We start from the raw sequence: 17,946 nt of genomic DNA on the forward strand, positions 1-17,946 counted from the left end.
ACGACATTAATAGACATGGAATGGCATTGAAATTGATCAGGTAAATCGAAGATGCTAATTCTAAATCTAAAGATCGTTTGTCTTTTTTTATTTTTAACTCGAGACTCAGCGAGCAACATAATACCATAATGAACAGAGAAAGTATAAAGTAAAACCGGAATCTTCCTTTGTCCATTTGCAAATGCAGGTATTTTTGGGAGGATGGGTATGAGAAATATGTATACAGGGGTAAGCCTATATTTCTGATGATATCTAGGAAATTTATCCCTTTGGTTTGTAAAAGAAAGTGCTTTTGTTTTATGAAACGAAAGAAAACCTTGATTATACTGCTATCTTTTGAACAGTACTTTTATGTTTTTTAAGTTATAAAAATTAATATTTTTTATAAGCAAATCTGAATTTCCCTCATGTATATTGACAATATTTTCTTTGAATGAAGACAGCTTTACATTCACTTTATTTCCAATTTATAAATCACTATCTTAATCATACTGATTGCAAAATGCAGAGCCTTATTATACTTATATCAGGTAGTCTAAAAAGTATTGAGGTTTTTGTGCACGAGATGGCGTTAGTGTTCCAAATCTCAAGTATATGAGCCACAGCAATTCGGACCTAACGTCATTTGAGAGCTGACAGTTGAACCTTATAGATGTGCAAAAAGTGTTGAAATTCTTATAATTAGACGTGGGATATTGCTCCTGGAAGATGAGTACATTTTTCTCAAACCTACGCAATATAGTACTATTCGATAAAAGCGCAAATCTTTCTCAGGCCCGTAAAAAAAAAAGTGCTGTTAATGAACAAGATGCATTACCAAAAACAACAGCTAAAGATTCATTCAGAGCTTTCATTCCGAAAATTTCAATGCTGAAGATGCTCCTTGCAGCGGGCGACCTGACAGAGAAAGTAGATGATATTCTGATATAAGTCGAGTAAGACTGAGACGTAACTAGTCACGACATCGCCAATGGTCTAAAAGTACATCGTTAAACCATTTAGAGAAAGCTGGCTTAAAGAAAAGCTGGAGATTTGGGTCCTACACGATCTGATTCAAAAACATCTACTCAATCGAATTTCTATCTGAGAAACCTCAACTGAAACATAACGAACCGCCATTTCTGAAGCGGTGGATCACGAGTGATGAACAGTGGATAACCTACGACAACAAAGGACAAAAAAGATCGTGATCGAAGGAGGAGATTCTCCATAGTTTGTGGAAAAGCTTACACTGACAGGTGCCCCAGGAAGATTATGCTGACGTTTGGTAGAATTGGAAGGGTATCGTGCATTACAGAGGCAGAACGATAGACTCGGAGATATACTGTCAAATATTAGCGTGAATGCACTTAGTAAGTCAACAGAAACAGCCGGAACTGGTCAACAGAAAGGATGTAGTATTTCTACACTCACAACGCTAGACCGCATATATCTTTAATGACTTGTCAGAAATTGAGAAAAATTGGCTGGGAAATTTTATTGGATCTAGCATATAGCACGGATCTGGCACCGTCAAGAACTTATTTGCGTTGATCTCTATAAACATTCAAAATGGTGTTAAGTAAATTTCAAAAGAAAATTATGAACACCACGTGCCATAATTTTTATCCAGAAACCACGGAAGTTCTATAGTAACTGGATTATGGTATTCCCAGAAAAACGACAGATCATCAAACAAAATGGAGCTTATGTTGTTTCATAACGTTATTTTCATATCATTATAAATATATTTTCAATATTGACCTTCAAAGGCTCAATGCTTTTTTAGACAATCTCATATAAAGAAGATAAATCTTTTAAGATATGATACCATCGGAACAGATGTGAATATAAAACCATGGAAACTCACAAATATCTGGGATCAAAAGCAAGGGAAATGAAATTAAATCTTTGTTTTACGTCCCAGGTTTATGTCGTGTGGGCTAAAGGAGACGGTAAAGATGAAGAATGAATGAAATAATGGAATGAAGAAAGTGGGAAAGGGGAAGAGAAAGCCCCGAGAAAACCCACGCACACGGCATTTGTCCACTACAAAGCTCACTTGGTGCGAGCTGGAATCGAACCACGGACCTCGCGCATCAGAGGTGAACGCTCTACCACAGAGCCACCGCGGCCTTCAAAGTAAAGGAATGAGAGGAGAAATTATTATTCGATTATAGCCAGAAAGAATATTTAACCAAGCTTGAAACATCTAATATGTGATTGGTGTATTTTTAGGAAAGCTAAATGCTTCAAAAAAACAGGGGTTTTGTATCCGTAATAACTTTCCATAACATGGATAATAACGAAATAGAATGTAGCAGAATCGGAAAATTCTGGAAGCATTGTTGGAAAGATGAGAAAAGATCAAATAAAAATTAAATTGTCAGGAATACACTCAAGCAAGAAAATATTAAGGAAAAATTAAAAAAAGAAAAAGAAAAAGAAAGAAAGAAATCTAAATTTTACTGGTATGAAACATGAATGAAAGCTGCAGCTTATCTAAGACGTCTCTACACATGAATATGTAAGGAAAATGATCATAAGGAAAAATTAATGAATGGTAGAAAAATGTGAACGAAATTGGAATAAAATGAGAAAATCGGGGACGAAGAATAATAGAGTGAATGAAGCCGTTGGAGAGATTTTGTACAGGTGCCGACAGAAAAGAAAAAAAAAACATTATCATACAACATGTATATTATACGAAAGACGCTAGTTGCATTTGTCCATGATTGTACATATACACAATTGACAGGATACTACGATCGAGAACTCATGATGATGATCATAAATTATGTATTTGCTATTACAAGCACGATTTGAGTAATATCAAATATATTTATAGTAAAGATCATTTTTACAGGAAAAATCTTTAAAATAACCATTCAGTAAAATCAAACTACTTCACTTCAGCAATAAGATAATTCGTTTCAATTCTCACTAAACACAATCATTGAGCTAACATATTTTCTGCTAGAACAACATATGGTCTTCCTTCAATTGTTTTTTCTTTAACGCTATTGTATTGCAGCTAACGAAGTGCTTTTACCGATCAAAAGTCTTGTTAGCTAGGTTGTTTGAGGTCAATGTATTGAGTTTCATTGCGACTATTTGCTTTCTAGCTTAGAGCACTCTGCCACTGAATACGTATAGCTCCTATTTAATTGACTCATAATACTGAGTCAACACCGCAAAATTCTGTGCTACCTTACTTCACTTGTCTAATATCTATCAGCCTCAAATATTCATATGTACTTCCATCTTTATAGAAAAGAACAGATTTGTTGATTTGTTGAAAGTCAAATACTAAACGACAAATTTTCAGAATTTCCACGTTGTCTATTACGAAAACGCAGATGAATTAGTATTTTTTTAATATAATTAAATAGATGTAGCTTTTTAAATATAACCAGTACGAAAAGTTAAAGGTCTTTCGTATATATCCAAATCTCAAACCACACCATGTTAATCTGTTGGAACGACATCAAGGTTAATCTAAAACGCCATCTATCCCAAGACGAAACAGATCTCAAGATTCAATAACACCGTTCCGTTAACAACAATTTTGTAACGAAACATGTTGGAAATAGAGCATAAGTTTAATGTTGATAATAATGATTGACACATTTAAAAATTCATCATTGTATGATTTTTTTTATCACACAATGATCATAAACTGATAATATATAGATGGTTCTTTCAATTTATAAATCATAAATATAGAATTCAAAATTATACACAAAATAAAAAAAGAGTATTAAAATAATACTCTCCAATTATGAACTTCATTCTTCCTTTTATCGTTCCCAATAAACTGGAAAGATCCGAAGAAGAATCGAAGATCCATTTATTCTAATTAAAAAACGTCGATAAATTATCAAAGTAAGATATCGACTTATGATATTCCTTAATCCACAGAATTTTATTCCTTCAGCGTTATTAAAAATGATTAGTTTATCAGATAGCCGAAAAATAAGCGTTTTCAGAACACATAAATGAAACTTGAAGCAAAATCTTCAAGTTTCACTGTAGAAGCACTGCATTAAATTATTAATACAAAGATTTACACGTATGTTGGATGAGAATTATAAGCAAATCTTTTATGAAACATCTTTTTCTATCTTATTAAAATAGCAATTATAAAGTACTTTACCTTTCCCAAGATTTTCTTAAAAAAAAAAAAAAGTACTGAATGTTTTATAAATAGTATTATTACAACCAGTGAGACAAAGTATGAGATGAAGATAATATTCTAATTAATTGAAAATTGACATATTCTTTGATGGAATCATGAATTTTCGCGCTTTTTTTTCTTAATGTAGAAAAAAGTGTTGAGTAAAATATCAGAAAAGGCTATATTTTTCTCTGCATACTCAGGCGTTCTTATGTTTGCTTTATTTAGACAACTTACATCTGATTTGCTTCCAAACCTTAAATTGCCAATATTATATCCCTAATATTTCGTTCTAACAATATAAATCATTTTAAAAGACACGTAAAGTACGAGTAGATATGATAGGGATAATATTTACGTAGAGCTACATGCCCACTACTCAGTAACTATCATACTAGCCACGGGTTCAATGCATATTTTATACGTATTTAATCATTCATATCCATCCTCAACGAGCTTGTAGTTCGATAATGTTCCACGTTTTGTTTTTTAAAAAAAACAAAAAACTATTATTGATGATTTGTATTCAATATGCAAAGTTAAATAGTGTCTATATGGTATAAATAGATTAATGCTTTAGCTTGACTAAACCAATCATATGTATACCATGCTGTTGGCAGCAAAATTGAATTCAAAACTAAGCATCGTTATTGAGAAAGGGTTCTATGATATACTTATATTTGATACATTCTCGGATAAGATGTGAGCTGTTATTTGCCAGGAATGTCTATTTTTCTCATTAATACTTACAAAATAATACACACTTTGATCAAATTTCAAAGTTGTGTTCCAAATGCAATGTTTCCAAGGAACTAATTAAAAATAATATGGGTAAATAATTTTATAAAAATGTAATAATCCAAAAACTAACACAGGAATTTAACTGTAGACAGTATTATGGTTGAAAATAATTCAAATTATTACGGTAGGGTAAATTTATAATGATATTAATGAGTTAAGTAATAATATCAGTAGAAATACGTTTAGCCATTTTGCTAGTTCAGGTGCGTTTGAAAACTATTTGCCAGTGAATTTGCGACGTCTGTATTCATTTCCATTTTCAAGATTCTCGTAAAATTTTTAGAATAGAAACTGCCGAGTCATATAAATTAGTTGTACATAATTTTGAATGTTGTGTTTCTTCACCGTGGAAACGAAAATTATTTTACAAATATAAGAAATCATTATATATTCTTGTTTCTATTCTTATTAATGTTATTAAATCATAAGAAACCTTCAATACACAATATATAGTATTTATTACAGCAATAATGAATAACTTCATACAATAATTCTGATAATATATTTAAATTGTCATATATAAAAATATCATATAGAGTTTCGTATTAGTTATTGGCTAAAACATATAGTGCAAAATATAATAGCACTCCGTAAGTCAACGTGTTTCCGAGTAATTTTCCTATCATAACTTAGAAATTTATATTCCTTCATCCAACATACAAGAAATCTTAGTATTTATCTGGTTTCTGGAGTGTTACGATTAAGTTTCGTTAACACTATTACAGAAACCAAATTATATTTCATATGAAAAATGTTCCTATATATTTATCTAATCAGAAGTTTAGTTCCAAATATATCACACGGCAACATGTTGAAATTCTTTCTTCATTTTATGTTCTCCAAATGTACATTTTTTTATTAATTAAGAATAACAGTTAACCTGCCAAGGAAAACGCAACCACTATAGAAAGAATAAAAATATGAAATTACAATCAGAGAAATTTCCAAGAACTAAAAGATGAGATGAAAACTCATATCGTAGAAAGTTGCAGAGTAATAGGGAATAGAAACTAGAACGGAAACAATGATAGTTTTGTCTAATCACGTGTAAATCTTAAAGAAATCAGTCTATTATTACTAATAATAGCCAGAGCAAAAGCAGTTTATCAAACTGATGTTGATAAAGAAAGTTGAATCCTTTTTTAAAGCAGATTAATATGTATCAAAATATTTGTTTTTTAAAAATATGTGAAGGAAATATATTTGTGATTTGAAATAATATGAAATATAGTGAAAATAAAAATTACATAATAGTTAACGTATATAATTTAATTTACATGATAAAAAACATAATTCATGTTTGTTGGTAATTAAAACATGAGGAACTTACAAAATTTTTATTGAAACAAAATGACTTATTATACAGAAAAGGAACTCCACTATAGGTACTATGATAACGTCAAAATTATAATTTGATGACCAGAAACCGTGTTTACTATGATGGCTAGATATTACTTTCGGGCGTACTATAGACATAAACATTTTTGAATATTCAATCCCAAAGGGAGAAGAGAAACATTATTATATAATGTTTATTTTGGTGTTTGAAGGATTTTTGGTTATCAGAATAACAAAATATTATTCACTAGCTCTCAATATGGTAAACCCAGGAAGAAAAGACAGGATTTTTCTGAGTGCTAGATGTATAAGAAAATTTGATATATGGCAGTTTTTTGGTATGCAGAATATGAATATCTAATTCACTTGCAAGACGTTTCGAAATATCACACATAAGAAGAAAGGTGATGAAATTTTATTATTATTGTTATCTATTTTGAATTACTGAACATAAAGACAGAACATTTGGTATGTGAAGGCCTTATGTTTAAGAAAATATTCAATTTCATGAATCCAGTGCAAGCAGAAGGAGGTTCACGAAGTATTTTCAGTAGTAATACTCAAGGACACTTGCTACTGTAATATAAATGAAAGTTTCGACTTTGTTTCTTTTATAAAACAAGTTACCAAAACGATTACCTCCAAAATGAATGTTAGAATGTAAATTCGATCAGATATTTACAAAGATATTAAAGTTTAGTATTATAATTGTGAACATATATTCATAAATTTAACTAATTTTGAAACCTGAAGGTCCTGATTAAATAATGAAGTGAATGTTATTGGTTCTAAAATGAGTTAGCATTTCATAAAAGAAACTTGATAAAAGAATCAACAATAAAACAAGCAGTAGATAATTTCTTGAGAACTATAAAGTTTCATGTTGGTGAAAACAATGCCATGACAGATGTTAATATTTGGAGAATCTACTTGATATTGTTCTTAAATTGAGTATTCAGAATAAATAAATACAAACTTTATCTCTGAATTCAGAATTCCGATACAGTATGAAATTGTTTTAGCCTACGTTGTAATTGGATGAAACAAGAAAAAAAAGATTAACTCGGTTACAACCAAGTCAAATGAACCAATAACTGAATACTCAAGATTACTGAGACGAAAATCATCGATATTTAAAAGCCTGAGAAAATAACTTGATTATTCTTTGATAATTTGTGAGCTATGAGGTTTGTAACTTTAAGTCACAGAGATTAAATATTTCATTTTAACGAAAACACAACAGGAATAATTAACAGTACGTATATTTTCCCAGAAAATTTGAGATATAACCTTCACGGACGTTGAGGAAAAATTGTTTGAAGTACAAGCATCTTCTATTTGGCAGGTTACTGTTATATTTATAATATATTTTAATATTATTTAATTGCTCTGATAATGAAGGAAAGAATATACAAGATGTTACCGTGTTTCACAACCAATGTCAGTTGAGCTCATATTATAAGCCTCAATGCCTCATTACGATGTACCCTTTTCTAAAGCTGGATAAGCACGATGAGATGAGCTGCAGCAATCTTCTGACCAATCTTCTTCTTCGATGAAATTGATGGGAACCAACATATTTGACTTACCTGCAGTTGGTTCCATAAAACATGCAACATGCAAAAACATGCAAATAAAGCATGCAGGCAAGCAATCAAATTAAGTGCAGCAAGCTAGGAAACAAACATGTGACTTACCTGGTGCGCGTTGACATCCTCTGAATGGGTCGCCAGTGTATCCCACGTCGCAGGTGCACATTGGAGTATGATTCACTACGCGGCACTGAGCGTTCGATCCGCACGAACCAGGGCACGGATCCTGGCACTTTTGATTCACACACGCGAGATGACTCGGACACTCGGGATTAATAGTACACTCCGGTCTGCAATTCGGCGGCGAACCGATATAGTTCGGAAGGCACGAACACGCGGGACTTTCGCCACGCACTTGACACTGCGCGTTCGGACCACACGGAGATGGTTGACACGGATTCACAGGTCGTGGTGCTGGTGGAGGCTCTGTAATGAGAGAATAAAATTATTGGTATTATAATCCTTTACAAATTTTTCACTTGCTTTTCATTTACCAAATTCATAGTTATGTTGTATGAATGAAGCCTCCAACATAAATATTGTTCAATTAACAACTCATTGAAACGCTCTAATATTACTTATATTTGACACATCTGTCTGAAACAGTGATGGCAAAAGTATAATGCACTGAAAGCCAAGATAAAATAAAAATCATATTTGGGGTCAGCTAAGTTAAAATAAATAGATAAATAAAAATAATAAACCTACAACGATGACGATTTAAGAGCATATTATTATTATTATTCAGATGTTAAAAGAATGTTTAATTCACAAAACAAGAACAAGCATTGCTTTAATGGTAGTAATGCAGTGGCGTAGGGAGGGGGCAGAGCCCCCCCCCAAAGATGTCCGACAATGTACTTTGGTACTTTGATGTTTGTAATTTTTTATATATTTTTATGTTTATATATTTTTTGTTTGTAATTTTTCTATATGTACACTCATGTCCAAAATTATTGTCGCATGTCAATAAATATGTTGTTGTAGAAATATAATTTGATATAGAATTCGCCCGGTATTTCTTACAATGTTAGTGTGTATATAATCGGCAAAGACATGTATGTAGCAAATTTCATGTCAAAAGAGCAGTAAATAAGAACAATAAATCGAAAATAAAATTTTCTTGTCTATTTAGCAACATTTTGTTTTACTCATTCTAGTTTTCGTATTTATATTTCTTTTCCTATGAAATTTACCTAAAGTATACATTTCCCGATTATACACATACTATCAGTATTAAAAGTACCTTGCAAATTCATTATCAAATTATATTCTTACAAGGAGGAAGTTATAGATATGCGACAATCATTTTGGACATGAGTGTACCTATAAACAGCACTTGCCCACCCCCCCAGACACACATCCTGGCTACGCTACTGTAGTAATGTGATTTTTTTTACAAGATTTGGAAAGAAAAACACATTTTTACTTTTATTTGCGGGCTGCCATTTTATCATCATTACTCTTAATCTTGATCTTGGACCCAGCCGTGCGTTTTTATAAATTATTATGGTGCAGCCTTATTAAGCTGAAATCCTCTATTGCCCTTTGGTTATTATAAGTTGATATGGACAATTATGCATTATTGAATGATAATTTTTATTGTGTCCAGTAAAAATCCTTAGAAAAAAATTAGGTGAATTGCTAGGTCTTGATTTGGTGTCTCTAAATGGTTGCCTTAATAGTTATGCTATTATTTTTGCTGCTGATTTTTTAAAATAATTTCCATATGTGGATTTATGGACTCATCTGATAAAATTATTTGTTTATATATATATATTCACGGTTACATATTGATGCTTGGTTTCATGAGCGCTTTCGTTAAATACTTTATTATATATTCTTTAAATTGAATTTTGTTTCATTGTAAGAATTATATTATTGATTGAATAATGTGCATATCCGAGTTGTCTGTATTTTTTATCTAACATATATTTTCTTCCTTTTGTAGTTTTCTCACAGATAAAAAATTATATGATCTATTAATCCAATCTCTTTCTTGCACTAGCATAAATTTGTTTCAGATTTATTTATTTGATGTAATGTATATGGTGTTAATGCAATATTGAAAAGCAAACGGTAAAATAGAATTGTGTTGTATCTATTCCATGTATGTATAATATTCCATGGTTTAGATTTATTTATATCAATGATATTCCCGTAGTATGTTCCTGGTCCTATTCTGTTTTCAAATTTCCGTTATTGCTCTAGAGCATGAACTATATCAAATTGTAATATTGAAATAACAAGCGGGATTGTTAAAAAAAATAAAAAAATAAATAAAAAAAAGTATAACAGACTTGAATGGAAAGCTTTACCTTTTGCATTATTTAATTGCAACAGCAATAATAATAACAAAGAACGTCATTAAAATTCTTATTTTTTTATATCACAAAATAGGATGAAAAATTAACAGTTCCCTATAAAACAAATGTTATTTTCCTGCTATTAATTTCGTTTAGGAAATTATAGTGACTGCGGTAGTAGTTATATTGCTATAGATATTTATGTGTTGCTGCAACGAGTTCTTAGTACGTCATTACCTAAATAACAAAATCACACCTGCTTAAAACAATAGAACTACTCAAACTATTAGATGTTTAATAGTTACAGATTAACAATGACATGTAAACGAAATTTCAATGTTACAAAATTAGTTTGTAGACCATCCAAGGACAAAGTAAAGACAACAAATAACAATAAATAAAATATAGGAGAACCATCTCCAATATCGAATACTTGTCGTATGCCTACCTATACAGTAATACTGGGTTTCTTTTTCTTTATAATTTCAGTTCGATTCTTTTCAGGATAATTTTTACTCAAACCTAAACTGAACCTTCTCTTATATATAACGAACTTCATTTATTAAAGCACGTTCAATATGTGAACTAATGTACTTATTATACTGTACTAAATAACTGAATGCAAGCAAGTTGATGCAGATTGTTTTATAATGTTGTATTTTATTTTACTTCTAGATTCCAAACAATAATAGTAATACTTAAGAGTCTTCATACCGGCGAAATTAAAATACCACTAATTTTACAGTAATTATGTGATATCTTCAAATAGATAAAAGATAATTAAAATATGGAACAAGAGTGCCCTAGACAATATTATTTTGCGTGAGGTACCCTTATCACAAGTCACCTAGTGGCTTTCCGTTTTCAGCTGTTTAGAAACGCGAAAATAAATGTCGATTTTCAAAATGGCTTGAAATCGAAAGCAGATAAGTGAGTCGTGATAACGGTTTCTTATGTAAAACAATATTGTTTAGGGCGCTCTTGTTCCACATTTCGATTATCTTTTATCTATTTGAAGATATCACATAATTACTGTAAAATTAGCGGTATTTTAATTTCGCCGGGATGAAGACTCTTAACCCCTTGCGTGCTAGGCGCCATTTTCCAATATGCGTGCTGTAATACCCGTTTCATTTACTGTTAAAAGACCCCCTAGTCCGTTATATAGGACATAGTTATTGTGCGCACGTGAGGAGAGCATTCACATTACTGATAAAAACAATTATTTGCATTGTGGAACATTTGAACTGAAAAAGAGAAATTCTGATGTTCTGAAGGGATTTTATGCTGCTTCAGGTTGGCAACACTGACCGGAGATCTAAGACAAAGGTTTTCGTTTTCCTATCTCGCAATAGATTTCGAAGTTGCTAACTGTTTATCGTCTAAACAAACACACGTGTATTGTAATTGAATGCTCCCTTAGGCCTACCCTCTACTGAGACAACACTTTTTTTTTGTCTTTTCTGTTAGTAAGGTGCTGTCACCTAAGGAGAAATAGTAGAACTAAATCTTGCCTTGCATCCACTAACACATTTTAGCATCTCCAGGATTATTACCACCCTTAATAAGGGTACATTTTTATGACATCCACATGGATGTCACTGGTATGCAAGGGGTTAATATACTTAATACATTGTATCCGTCATCTTTTATTACATAATAATTACTGAAAAAAGATGGAAAACCACTAGATAAAATACTACTAGGCATGTCCACGGAAACAGGGACAAAAATTCATGAAAGAAATATAGTTATAATTTTTAGTCAAGTTGTTCTTTTGATAAAAATATAGTTGTATGTAGCTGGCATCATTAATTGTTTTTCAGAGAATAACTATTTTCTTATCTTTTCTGTAGGTTACCTTTAATCTACTAAGTTTTAATGTTGATTATGCTATAGAAGCTTTATTTATTATTACATAGGTCTTATTTTTTTCTGTCGGTATCCCAAGTAAAATTTCATATAACTGATGAAACCTTTTCTTAAAGTAAAGTTCAATGTTCAACTTAATTAAACTGTGCTTATATCAAGTTATTATAAATGTATGTTGCTTATACTTAATAATAAAAAATCGTTGACAAATGTAACGTGAGTTATCGTAACGTGAGTTACCCGACTCTGTGCATATTCCACTAAAATAAATAGTCATTACACGTAAATAAAAATTTAATATTTTTGCCATAATTAAATTGTGTGTGTCCCTATCTTACACAGTAATTTCATGCACATAACTGTGCCAGCACAAAAGAAAATGTACTGAAAAATCTCAGGTTCTGAATGTAGGGAAAAAATTTGTAACGTGAGTTACTATAGTATTTTCTTTTCTCCTAGATTTGCTATATCATATAAAATGACGATATTTGGTAATTATCTGTATAAATATGACAGCTTTCCTTTTTCTAAAAAAGCAGAGCTTTTAAGTTTATTTGTGTTTAGTATTCTTCAAAATATACGTCATTACGTACCGTGAGTTACCATGGGCATACCCTACTCGATCTTTTTTGGAAGGCACTAGTAAAATTTTCTTCCAGACATGTATTGGTACATTAAATTTTTTTAGAATCATACATATATTTACTTACCCGGCACTGCGTAGCATCTTGAGAATGGGTCGCCAGTATTTCCAGGAGAGCAGCTGCAGATGGGGTTGTGGTTGACTACTTGACAACGTGCATTCTGTCCACAGGTTCCAGGACATGGGTCACGACACTTCTGTCCGAGGCAGGCTTGCGTAAGAGGACATTCAGCACTGACTACGCACTCTGGTCTACAAGATGGTGGACTTCCAACGTATCCTGTTTGACATGAACAAACGGCATGACCGTTTACAGCTCGGCACACACTGTTTGGACCACACGGGGATGGAGTACATGGCTCCTTTGGTTCTTCTATAAATACGTAAGACAAAAAACATATATTAAACAAATCTTTCTAATTTTCTTTTTTTATTTATGTATTATTTATTGGAAATATCATTATTAGTTCAGTAGATGAAGAATCAAATCGAATCTATTCACAGTGTAAGTATATTGTCTTTCTATAGGACCTCGGTCCTTATTTTACCATAGTAACTGTAAACTGCATGCATTTATGAAAATAATATTCCATTTTATGAATATATCAAAATATCAAATAATATTTGGTCTAGGAATTAATTCGTGCGGTTTTTAATAAAAATTGAAGCTTTATTTCAAAAACAAAGTAAATGAATACGTTAACAAAAATATTGTCCATCGCTAGCCACTACTTTCTCCCATCTTTCAGGCAATTTACGGATTCCGTGTCGAAAGAATTCCTCATCTTTTGACGCAATCTAATCAAAGATCCATTTTTCGATATTTTCTGAAGAAGTGAACCGCTGTCCAATCAAATCGTTATTCATGCAATCGATCAAGTAGTAGTCAGACGGAGCAGTGTCTGGTGAATATCGCGGGTGGAGTAACACTTTCCATCCGACATTTTCCAAATAGGTTTTGACCGGTTTTGCGACATGTGGTCGAGCGTTATCATCTTGATAAATAAGTTTATTATGCCTGTTATTCCATTCTGGTCGTTTTCAGGCCAGAGCTTGCTTCAAACGCATTAATTGTTGTCGATAGCGGTGTCCATTAATAGTTTCACCAAGTTTCAGAAGTTCATAGTACACCACACGTTTCAAATCCCACCATATATACAGCATAACCTTTGCACAATGAATATCTCGTTTCGGTTGTGAAGGACCTGGTTCACCTTGCTTCACCCAGGCCTTTTTTCGTTTAGGATTCTCGTAATGAATCCACTTCTCATCACCAGTTACAATTCGATGCAAAAATCCCTTCCTTTTCTGTCTTTGAAGCAGCAATTCGCAAACGGGTTTTCTTCTTTCAACGTCTTTCTTTTCAATTCATGTGAAACCCAATAAGACATCTTTTGAATCATTCCTATGGCTTTGAGACGTTTGGAAACTGTTGTTTGCTCAACTCCAAATGCTTCTGCAAGTTCGTCCTGCGTTTGACACGAATCCTGATCAAGCAATGCTCTCAATTCTTCATCTTCAAATTATTTTGGCTGTCCAAATTGCTTTTGGTCTTCCAAGCTGAAATCACCACCTTTAAACCGTGCAAACCACTTCTGACACGTTCGCTCAGCTAGAGCATGGTCACCAAACACTTCCACTAAAATATGATGACTTGCGGTAGCACTTTTCTTCATGTTAAAGCAATGAAGAATAACTCCCCGCAAAAACGCTTTATCAGGCACAAAATGCGCCATTTTCAGTTGAAGAAAAAATGTTGTTGTTTCCGCTTCAAGCAACTGACATATACTAAACAAGATGCTCAATGACAGTAGTTTTCAACGCATGTTTGGATCAACGAAACTATGGAACAATAAGCTAGTTACGCCATCTTTTGTAAAACCGCACGAATTAATTCCTAGACCAAATAACTTTTATATATTGCTTGGAATAATAAATAATGTATATACTAGGGCAATAATAATAAGGTAGTCTTTCAGAAAACACAACATATTCTATCGAAGATATATTTTTAAGAATGATGCACTTGTGCATGTTATATTAGCTATTCTTTGAATTGAGGTTAATAACACTATCTCTATTTGCCCTTAAAAATTAAGAATGACATATAAGCTCTGGGGAATTTTGAATTTATATATCTATTCTTGTTGCAAAATTTTTCATTCTTACTCTGAACAAGATTACTTAAAATAATTATGAAGTCATACGAGACTACTGAACGAGTCAGAGACTGTATCAGAATTCAAGACTATTTGTGGTATAGTATGAAAAAGAGAATTTTAAATCAATCTAAATGTTTTACAAACGTTGGCAGTACAAGTCTTAAAAGCAAATATTTGTTATGGCTTAGCCATATTGACTTTATTGAGGAATTCATATGTATATCAGAATAATATTTTTGAAAATACTGTTCCCATTACATTAGTGTAGCATATAGCTTAATTTGTTGTGTATTTTATGCGATAATCTTTTTGTTTAAGTGGTTCGTTTCGAGTTTAACGTCCCTTTTCGACATATGAAACGTGAATCAACAGTTTAATGTTCAATTCGAACCACACGCCAGCTCACTAGGGATCGAACTTGAGGAAAACGAAATCAAGTATTGTTAGAATTATGAAATGAAAACGAAATCTTTAAGTTTTATGTCCGACGTTTATGCCAGCACAAGAAGAAAGAAAACCAAATTAAATTTGGATGAAGGAAATTCAAAGATAATTGAATCGGTATTATCGATGGTTTCATTCAAAAATCCAAGATTCATTAAATTTGAACTTACATATTAATTTTCTTTATGTATAAGCCCAGGGGAAAAAGTGAAACAAAATTTTTCAGTTTCACGTCCCATAGTGATGCCGGGAGACGGTGATGATGAGAAATGAATGAAATGGCGGAATGAAAAAGTGGGAGGAAACGGAACAATCTCGAGAAAACTCACGCACACAGTGTTTGTCCACCACAAAGTTCACTTGGCGCGAGCTGGGATCGAACCAAGGACCTCATGAACAGGTGAACGTTCTACCACTGAGCCACCGCGGCCCCACGTCAGAATTAGTTCACAAACATACACATAGGTGGAATTTTGTAATCTAATTTTGAAGTCAATAACGAAAATTGCTTTCAATAGTAAACGATTAATTATAAATATTTTATGTCTGCATATAGTTGAAACGAAGAATACTCCGTGTTTTTCCTCGAAATATATATATATATATAAATATTTTTATTTATATTATATATATATATATAACTACGAAGACAGAAAATTAGTCAAATTATTGCCGTATTAGAACAGTTAATAAATTGAGGAATTGTGAAAGGTATACAAATCAACACACACCTGGAGTAAACTGTCGACATATGACAAACGGATCTCCTGATGTTCCTTCGGGACATGAGCATGTGGGAATATGATTGATGACATCACAACGTGCATCTTGGCCACAAGTTCCGGGGCATGAATCTACACACTTTTGGCTGCTGCAAGCCCTGTCACGAGCACAGTCTGAGTTCAGTACGCATTCTGGACGACAGCCAGCATAAGGATCTCCAAAGTAGTTTTTCAGGCATGTGCACTGGCCATTATTGCATTGAGCATTTGGTCCACAAGGTGACGGGTTGCATGGATCTTCTGCTTTAACTGGCTCTTCTGAAAATAGAATTAACATTTTCATCTAATTAAACTATCAAGATAAGGCGTTAATACAAAGATATTCAAAATATAATTTCGAGCTTCTATCTAGTCAAGTCTAGGTAGGTATCTAAGATTTCTTTTCTATTTTTCTTAATATGGCTGTATACAGCAGAATTTAACACCTTAACACATTCTATGTATAAAATTCACAAATAGTTTGATATGTTGCAGAGTAGAAGATTACAGCACTACCACAATGGTTATAATACATTGCTGGAAAATGAAAAAATAAATAACCAGAAATCAGAAATCATGTTCCAATGTGAATGAAATTGTATATTCACAGTCTATACATTGTATACAGTACCTGTACGTGATCATGCTCATATTCTACACCCCGGACAGCAAATTTTCTTGGACCAACTTTTATTTTTTTTTTTCATACTTCAGTTCTTGACATTACAGAACTTTGGCCGCAAACATTGATATTGAAAAGACGGCATTTTATAATGGCCTGGGGCGGCAAAAACGTTAAATACGGCTCTATCTATACTTATAGACAAAATGTACACAGTGCATTAAAAGGAAATCTTAGAGCGTTTGTATAACTTCCATTAGCCTCAATGAAACCTATTCACTTACATCAAAATGGTCGTAGAGGTGCTGGGTTTCTTCCTCTTCCATCTAGTGGTGCAATTGATCAAAACGTCGGTCTTTCGGACCGGACCAAAGAATTTCCAATGGAGTCCACATATGCTCAATGGGAGGAGTTAGATCTGGCGATTCGGCAGGCAAGGAATTACGCATACCTTGAACAGCACATTTGGCAACATGAGTGCAGTGTGGGGAGGCATTGAAAGGGCTTGTTGTGTGGGGAGGTTTTGTTGAAAGAACACATTTCCTTGATGGTGCAGAAATAACAACAGAATGATTTCTGCAGTATTACTTATATAAACACAAGAGGCAAATAGTCATTGCATGCTGTGGCTCACCACACCGTGATGCATGGAATTGGTCTTATGTGTCTCTACCGAATATATTGTGAAAAGTGCCGTTTACCCAGTCGATACCTACAAACAACTATTGCTAATACTGAAGTACAACTGTACCTCATCAACCAATGAAGCGCTATTCATTCCTTCAATTGCTTTTTTCGCGATACCACTCAAGATGGCTAAAAGGGGTGACGATTGAGGGTAAATTTGGCGAATGGCACTCGGGTTCGTAATCCTACATTCAGGAAACAGTTACATATGGTCCTAGATGGCACTCAGAATGGGACTTGGTCTTAATCTGTGATAAAGTAGTCGTGTGATCCGCAAGGGTGACTCGTCTGATGCGTATGTCTAGGAATGCATCCGTATACGATTGTCGTTCGAAATAGGTGTATTGCAGATGTGTACCTCCCTCGAACCAATATCGTCAGTATTGATGCATAGCAGACCCTCCCCGTGCAATGTGTTGCGCAATTCTACGGAAACAACACCAGACTTACCGCAGGCCCACGATACGCACAACCACTTCTTTGGCACTATACGCAGGACTTCTTCAAAGTTCATTAACTGCAGGTAATGAGATCGCCTTTGCCTTTTTGACACGTATTCATG

General features: G+C 33.0%; 2 protein-coding genes across 18 annotated transcripts in view; both read right to left on the bottom strand.

The window, feature by feature from the left end:
• The window catches only part of LOC145694282 (uncharacterized), a 29,929-nt gene extending 22,056 nt beyond the window's left edge, over positions 1-7,873 (bottom strand). Inside the window, exon 1 of the mRNA XM_081770370.1 lies at positions 7,783-7,873. Coding sequence (XP_081626496.1) covers positions 7,783-7,873 — 91 coding nt within the window. The remainder of the gene's footprint in view (positions 1-7,782) is intronic.
• LOC145694577 (uncharacterized) overlaps positions 1-17,946 on the bottom strand; it is a 554,274-nt gene that overhangs the window by 159,243 nt on the left and 377,085 nt on the right. For all 17 annotated transcript variants that reach the window (XM_081770921.1, XM_081770922.1, XM_081770930.1 and 14 more), the window contains 3 exons: positions 16,046-16,354; positions 12,776-13,081; positions 7,993-8,313 (listed from right to left, as the gene is read on the bottom strand). In XM_081770921.1, the coding sequence (XP_081627047.1) occupies positions 7,993-8,313; positions 12,776-13,081; positions 16,046-16,354 (936 nt within the window). The remainder of the gene's footprint in view (positions 1-7,992; positions 8,314-12,775; positions 13,082-16,045; positions 16,355-17,946) is intronic.

Source organism: Thermobia domestica, chromosome 9 (assembly GCF_964235325.1).
Source record: "Thermobia domestica chromosome 9, izTheDome1.hap1.1, whole genome shotgun sequence".
Taxonomy (NCBI): domain Eukaryota; kingdom Metazoa; phylum Arthropoda; class Insecta; order Zygentoma; family Lepismatidae; genus Thermobia; species Thermobia domestica.